The sequence below is a fragment of the Carya illinoinensis genome, chromosome 8, assembly GCF_018687715.1.
Source record: "Carya illinoinensis cultivar Pawnee chromosome 8, C.illinoinensisPawnee_v1, whole genome shotgun sequence".
Lineage (NCBI taxonomy): Eukaryota > Viridiplantae > Streptophyta > Magnoliopsida > Fagales > Juglandaceae > Carya > Carya illinoinensis.
Genome location: NC_056759.1, coordinates 26,490,649 through 26,499,277, shown reverse-complemented (window position 1 = coordinate 26,499,277; position 8,629 = coordinate 26,490,649). Strand labels below are relative to the sequence as shown.

Here is an 8,629-nt window from a genome sequence, read left to right as displayed (position 1 = left end):
GAGGAATTAGACATATATGATATAACTGTACTTTGTAAAATTAAACATATTTACATAATTTATATATATGATCTTTTGTAGATCGAATACACACAAAAATATCTAATTCTGAATGCATGATACTATTTCTTTACTCATAAATGAACATATCAAGCTCAATCAATGCCACAGATACATGAATTTCATTTAAATATGTTTAAATAAAGGAATATGATATTATGATTTCTCATTTTAATATTTTATATATTTATTTTTATTTTTATTTTTTACTTAATAATTAAAAAAAGAAATTATTAGCATATTAATAGGAGAGTTGCTTGTGAGCAAGTGGTTGAGGTTTGACTTAGCTGATGGAAAGGGGATGGAAGTGGGCGGTTTGTACAAAATAAATAAATAAATAAATAATGACATTACTCAAAATATTGGTAATAAGATATTTCATTGCCTTAATATTTTATTCTGTTCAATTTTAGATTGTATAAATATTAAATTTATTTATTCTATTGCATATTATTTTTAATATGCTAATATAGTTTTATTTAACAAATATTACTATGTAATTATTGTGTTTTTTTTAAACATATTTTTTAGACAATTGCATCAAAACAAGTTGAACATACTCTTAATCAATTTGGAATCTCTTTTTGTTAAAATTCTCCATTATTATAATTACATACTTAAATACAACTTTGGCTTGTATATGAACACCATAGTTTTTTTTTTTTAATTAGGTTTTGTTTAACTTTTGTAAATTTATAACATGTTTTAGATCTGTTTAAATTTTTTTATTTACCGTTTATTTATTATTTACTATAATTTATTTATTTACTTTGTCAGCTGGGGGAACGGCCAATGCACGTTAACCCTTAATAAGTATGAAAAAATTTAATTGTAAGTATAACTACATATTAATATGTGCATTAATTTAATATGATTGGTCAAAAAATAAATTTTATTAAAAATAATAATAATTTAAATTTTAAATATAAAAAAATCAATATCAATACACAGATTAATATACGATTTTATTTATACATAACAAAACTCTACTAATATATATATATATATATATATTTGTGAGCCGCCCCTGGATATAAAACTGCATAGATAAACTGCATGTTTGGTCACTCCAACAAAATTCCACGTGGCGTACGTATTTATGTATTTGTTGATCTCATTTTAACATAGCTACAACAGATTATTTGCAATTTTGAAAGCCATTAATTAAACCACAAAGAAAGGATCAGCATATTCCATTTACGCAACCCTTCATTTTTAATTAACTTTCAATGTTGACTGTCATATGACAGCTATGAGCAGTCTCAGCCGAATATCCAAATCTAAGATTAAAGTCACTTTTTACCAATTATGCAATAGCTTTTAGCTATAGTAGTTAGAAAGAAAATATCAAATTTATTTGCAACTATACAATAATCAAATCTTTATTTTATTAATTTAATGTAATTCTCCATCTCTCATCTCGCATAGATATATTCATGTAGCTTTAATTTCATCTTTCACCAGATCCAGTAACTTTAATTCATGAGCTAAATAAATTAAATAATTAAATAATTTTTAATTAAATTCAAGATAAAATTATATAAATTAAAAATATCAAAATTAAATATTTTTTTAGGTTAATATTATTTATTACTATATAATGAATAAATGAATAATCTAATATAGAGATTTGATGTAAATGGAATAGTCAAAATTAAATTTATCTCATATTATTTTATTATTATATAATAAAAAATAACTATTTCAATGTAAAAATTTATATGGATTAAAAAAGTCAATATCTAAATTCATCTTATATTTATTAAAAATATCATTTAGATATACATGATCTAATAATAATACTGTAACAGTTGACTGTCATGTGACAGCAACATTTTGCAGTTGCTAAAATTTCTATATTATATAACGTCACGCATATCATTAATTAGGAATATTTGTTTTCTCTTTTCTGGCTTTTTATATTGTTCTATACTCATTTTTAGAAATAATGAGATGCTGTGGGGTCGAAAAGAATAAAAAATTAAGAAAAGATTTGGGAAAACACGGTAAACACCTTCATTGTTTTTTTAGTCGAAATTTTAATTCGGTCCCAACGTCTCATTTTTTGAGAAAATTTTCGTTTCATTTTTAAAAATAAATTTTTATTATATATAATACTTGTATACCGGATGTTTATATTTAAGAACAAATGTTTTTATAACAATACAGGACAAACGTGCCTAGCACGTAGCCCCACTACTCGTTCAAAAAAAAAAGGTATCTTGTTGAACTCAAACACTAGGGTTTTAACTTCTCTTTCAAGAGAAAAATGCACATGCCGGCCACTACCGAAAGGCTATTGAAAAAATGATATGAGATACGAGAATAGAAAGCCTCTCTCATAGGATTATCTATTCTTAATTACACAGTGCAAAGTGGGGCTAAATCTACATCATCTCTATGCATCTGCAAACATTTTTTTTTGGATGTTTCACCATGCCAAAATGTCAATAGAAAGACTCAAAAGTACTCCCCTACATACAATCTTTTAATCTATTCTTAATTACAAACTGCAGAGTGGAGTGTGTAATCTGGGTTGAATGAATGTGATCACGTACTTTTTCGCATCCAATTTTTGAATAAATAAGTAGGCGTGTGTAAAACGATGCATGAACAGCTAATTTCTGTTTTTTTTTTTTTCTTTACAAGAATCAAGAATCGGCATGAGCGTCAAGGCATAATTTTGTAAAAAACAAGTAGGCGACAAAGCATGCACTATCAATATATAATAATTTTGCCTCGTCTCTCATAGTATTCACAATTGATTCCGTCAACCCATGCAATTATATTCTTGTGAACTTCTCTTGATCAATGCGGGCTTATGTTTACTCCTGTACCTAGATGTAGTTACCCCTATATCTCCATTATTATACATTTATATATATTTGTTTGTCTATAGACAGTTGTGGAAATTTACCACACCCTCTCTCCTAATCCTAGTTCTCCCCTTCTTTGATCACCTGGATCTCTGTCTCTCTGTTGATGGAAAGAGGAATGGCTTTCCTTGCTGAACTTGAGGTTTTTATAACTACTGTTCTGGTCCTAATCCTTGTTCCTCGAGCTTCTAGTATTAATAATACTGATCACTCCTGTCCTCCTTCTTCCTGTGGCAATATCCCCAACATCAGATATCCATTTCGACTAAAAGGCGATCCACCAAAATGCGGAGACCAAAGGTATGAGCTCTCATGTGATGACAACAACCACACGTTGTTATCTTTACATGGTAGTAAATACTATGTAAACCAAATCAATTACAGCGACTATACAATCCGAATAGTAGACTCAGGTATCCAAGAGAATAATTACTCCTTCATCCCTCGTTATTTTCTGAACTATGATAATTTGAGTTGGCCAATCTGGGATTTAGCTCCAATATATGGGACTCCACATAGTCCTGTACTCACAAAGCCATTACAATCAGAAGTTGTGGTTATTGTGAATTGTGAAAAGCCAGTGACTTTGGCTTCCTCTATCTATCAGGTTTCTACGAATTGTTCTGATATTAATAATAAATCTGGATCTTCTTCTAACTCATCTTTTTCTCAATATTCCAAACGGTACATATATCTTATTGTTGGCTATGGAGCGAAAGTGATGGATGTGGAGGAGTCGTGTACGATAGAGCAGACCTCTCTGATTTTGTGGCCAGGAGCAATTATTAGGATAACTAATAATTCTACATGTACAGACCTCCGCAATTTATTCTCATATGGTTTTGTGCTTTCATGGTATCCGATTTATTGTGGAAGCTGCAGCAAATACGAATTCTGCTACATCGATGTCGACGATAATCAAGTTCATTGTGCGGGTAAGTAATTAATAAATTTGAGATCCGAATTCTAATTATATATATGCTTATCTATCTCGTCATTTGTTGCTTTTGCAATTTAAGTACTTCTTCTAACGTGACTGAATTCTTGGATTTCCCACTGTAACTGATTAGCAGTACCACGCATTAATGTTGTGATCTTCGATAATTATTGAACTTAATTTTAAAAGGGCTACATGCATGATAGGGGCCGGCTATATTTACTGGAGTTCTGATCAGCTAGTATTAATATAGTGACCTCATTTTTAATTGAAGATTCTATTGTAATTATGATTTGTTGTTAAAAGTTTAAATTTACGTGAGTTGCTTGATTTTATTATTTATTTTATATTTTTATATTTTTATTTATTTGTAAGTCAGATTTTTTTAATAAATAATATAATATATAAAATATTTAATTAAATAAGGTAAAATATAGAGTTAAGATTCAAATTCAAGACCTCTATTTTAATATTATGTGTAATCACTATTTTATTTTAAAAGCTTGAAAAGAAAAATTAAATTATTTATTTATATCTTAATAATTTGAGAGAAGCTAATGTGACACTTTTTTTTTTTCCAAAATACGCAGGAAATGTTTTCGTTAATTTCTTACTAGAAACGGCCCCAAAAGTAGGTGAGTTTTCTATCTCCATAGTCCATAAGATATTAGATGGTAACAGAAGGTACGTCTACCCTTCAGGGCGGGCATCAGTACCGATTTCAAATTAGGAGGGTGCTATAGCCACTGTTGGTGGCTCCCACTCTGCTGGATATAAAAAAATAAAAAAAAAATTAAAATTATCTTTTTTTTAAATTATTTTTTAATACTTTTAAATATTTTAAAAAAATATAAAAATTTTACAATAATATTAAATAATTTTTTCTTAATCAATAAGGGAAAAAAAAAAAAAAAAAAAAAGCCAACGATTGCCTCCAGCGTCAGCCACCAGTGGTAGCCAAAGCATTTTCCTTAAAATTAACTCATATTGGATTAGACTGCTCATGTTGAAAGTACAATTTTCAAATTTGTTAAGAAACTAGCTTGTCCAAATTTTCATATTGTTCTTTCCGAGGACCAAGCTCCTATTATGTATGTCCCTCATAACAAAGGGCTGGTATTCAAATATGCATGCTCAGCCCAACCTATCTATAGGATAGAGCCCAGACTTAAGAAATATTGATGCGACTATACAACTAGTTGTTCATATTTATTGGTAACATAAATGGATAGAGTTGTTTATACAGTTTCATTCGACATTGACCACTTACCTTTATTTCTTTTCTGCATGTGTCGCAGCTTATTATACTGGATTATTACGGCTCATAAGTAAGAATTTGTATCTCTCTTATCTATTTGTCTTCTTTCATCTTTTAACCGTTCATTCCTTAAGCAATGAAACATGAAAATAGTTTAAACTTGCAGAGTTGTTCATATGATCTACTGATAGACAAGTAGAACATAAATCACTCTTTTTTCACCAAAGTGAATGCACTCAAAACATAAGTCCTGTTTACCCTTGTGTTAGGGTTGTACATTCTATGAATAGCCAAGAACATAAATTAATTTGTCACCAAATTAGTGATTTCAATCATAACAACGGCCACAATTTTATCTTGTGGCAAAGTCAAGAATCAGAATAGAACAAAATCTCATGCATAAGGGTCTTCATATACAATGCAATAGTAGAAATTATGTCGGATAAAATAATATTATATAATCGGATCAAAAATTCAAATTTTATATTCATATTTTATGCACTAGAGAAATAGAGTACAAAAATTTCTCATGTCAAGCCCAATCATCATATAATGTTACGTTTAAAACGTTTAGATATAGAGACTAGTGGAGAAAATTAAGAATATTTTCGTAATAAAATATGCAAGTTTTTCACAATACCAGCCTCACTCAGTTTTAGGAAACATCTATCATAGGAGCAATACCGCTTACATAAACCTTTTAGCACAACCAACTTGCCTCACAACAAAATTGAGCCAAAACCAATTGACACATGAACAAAATTAGTAAAATCTCTAAGTTAATAGAACTTAACTAGCACCTTTACAATAAGACAAAACATGCTAACTCTAAAATCCCAACTTTCTAACATGTAACCTGATAACCTAACTTTAACACCTTGGTTATAGCATGTCAAACCTCCGTCTAGAAACTTGTTTTTCACAATGGCAATAATGTACGCAACCAACTAGATCATTTCAAAACCATGTTTGTATACCAATGGATTCACTAGCTAGTACTTCGATCAATAGATTTTATTAATACTTCATCCCGACCCATTTACTTCCATCAACAAGTCAACAACTAGATCCCATCCATCCTCATTGAAACATTACAACAACCAAACCATTAATCATCTAGTGCCAATCAGCTCACTAGTACTCCAATTGATTTCAATAATACCTCATCCCGATCCGCTTACTTCTATCTCCAAGTCAACAATGGAATTCCATCCAAGAATTTGATTAGTGCCTCAAAATGTAACAGTCCATTTATATACCGAGTCCCAAAAAATACGAGTTCCCCTATAATAATCAACTGCAAAGTTAATAATGTCTATATAAATTCTATGCTCACTACCGCGGGTCGTAGGTGTGTTCTCCACTCATGGTTAGTGATCTCAATTCAAAGAAACATGCCATTAATGAAATAAATTAATGGACAATTTATTAAGTACTCCATCCTTGCACTGACACACATTCATGTTAAAACTTGTTTACATAATATCTTATAATAAATTGGGGCAATATATATATATATATATATATTTATCTATACTTTAAAATTATGTAATAATTGTTAAGATATATATAATTTATATATATATAATGTTATTCGATTTCTATTATTCTTCAATTTCTTTTTTCTTCTTGACACTCGAGATAAAGAAATTATTAGAAATAATATTATTAAATGGGAAATGCTACTATGCAATAATAGTTATAATGCTCACTTTGTTCCATTAACGTGACACTACTATGTGATGCCAATTGATTTTATTTAAAAAAATAAAAACACCAACATAAAAGGGATAGAGGGGACCTATGGTTTTAGTCTTCATTTTTGTGTTTTTGAACAGTATTTTATTTTGAATTTCTATTTTTACTTTTTTAATAAACCACGTGGTACCACATTGTAGCAACACGTGATTAGGACAAAGTGAGCGGTATAATGGGGCGACATAGTAGCAATACTCTTATTAAAATCACCTATGTTTTCCACTATATATAATAGGGGTGTCAAATCGTGTTTTCAGGTCATGTTTGTGTCGTGTTAAGTCATAAACATGTGACTATATAAGTCAAACCGAACCCAACTTGTTAAGTTAAACATGTCAAACTTCCAAACCCTAATCCAATCTAGTTAGATAACGGGTCATGTTATGTCACCTGTTTTGACCTGTTTAATAATTAATAAGAAATATATTAATACGATACGACTCATTTAAACCCATTTGTTTCATGTAAAAGAGTTGAATTGAAACACATAACTTATTTGACTTAATCAACATAATTTCACATAAAAGTTAAAATCTATATTTATTAATAACGGCAGTATCTTGAAAAATATATATCAATATTTTTCAAATTTTAACGTATAATAAAACTAATATTATAAATCATATAATAACAAATATGAGCATAAGTCTAAAATTACAATTCCAATAATAAAAATATAAGCATATTAAGAAATATCAATATTACAACTTAACAATACTAAAATTTTAATTTTGAAATAAACTCTAAACGTGTCCAAACGGGTTTTGATTTCACGCATGTTAAGCAAATTGACCCGTTATTGACCCATTTATAAATTGTGTCTCAACGGATCAATCCATTTTAACCTGAATCCATTAACATCAAACCCAAACCTGCTAATTTCAGATTGTGTTTGTGTTAGGTTCATGGGTTGTATAACATATTACTACTTCTAATATATAACTCATCATGTATTTAAATCCGATGTAACTTATCTCCTCATTAGAAGTGTTCTACACTGTCTACACTGTCTAGTACTATGCCTCTTAGCTCCAAAATTGAAAGAACTCAAATTCTAGCAAACAAACAAAAGAAAAGAAAAAGAAAGATTGAAGAAAAAAGAACTCAAAGTTCTTCTACTAGATTTACCTCTCACAAAATGTTTATCATCGTTCAACCATGTTTTATTTTTCATCCACACATTTAGAGTATCTTTCTTAGTTGTGAGCCTTTTCTTTTATTGGATTTTGTTTTGTTGTGAGTATTGTTTGAAATCTCAGTCCTATTTTTAGTCTTTTGATTTTGGTCCTTTAGTTGACTAATGTCATAGGTAGCCAATTGTTGACTTTGGCATATTATCAATTCATTGTTGACCACAACTCCAAATTTGATATTTCAGCTTCTACCCACTTCATCACTAATGTCACTTTCATAATCTCATGACAATCAATCAATAAATATGAAGACTATACTCAAATTTCAAACGAAGATTTTAATAAGTATAAATAATTAATTCTACTTCTCATTAGCTTAAACTTTTGAAAAAAGTAGTAATTTCATATGGTATCAGATTAGAAATCCTAACTTTGAATCTTGACTCTACACTTCACTTAATTAATTATATATTTCACTTGTTAGTCCAGCCTACTTATTAACAGAGAATCTGGCCCACATATGAGGTGTGTGTTGAGATAAATACAAATAATTAAATCTAGTACTTCTTTCTAATACCTTAATCTTTAATTGGAATTAGGGGTAACA

At 29.1% G+C, this 8,629-nt stretch overlaps 1 protein-coding gene across 1 annotated transcript; it reads left to right on the top strand.

Moving 5' to 3' along the window:
• The first annotated feature begins 3,054 nt into the window (after positions 1-3,054).
• LOC122274553 lies at positions 3,055-3,879 on the top strand. The gene has a single exon (XM_043083582.1). It carries the CDS (start codon positions 3,055-3,057, stop codon positions 3,877-3,879), a length of 825 nt encoding a protein of 274 aa, XP_042939516.1.
• Positions 3,880-8,629: the final 4,750 nt, after the last annotated feature.

Excerpts from the sequence above, each read along its gene's own strand:
- LOC122274553 (XM_043083582.1), top strand. The coding sequence starts at position 3,055 with ATGGCTTTCCTTGCTGAACTTGAGGTTTTTATAACTACTGTTCTGGTC.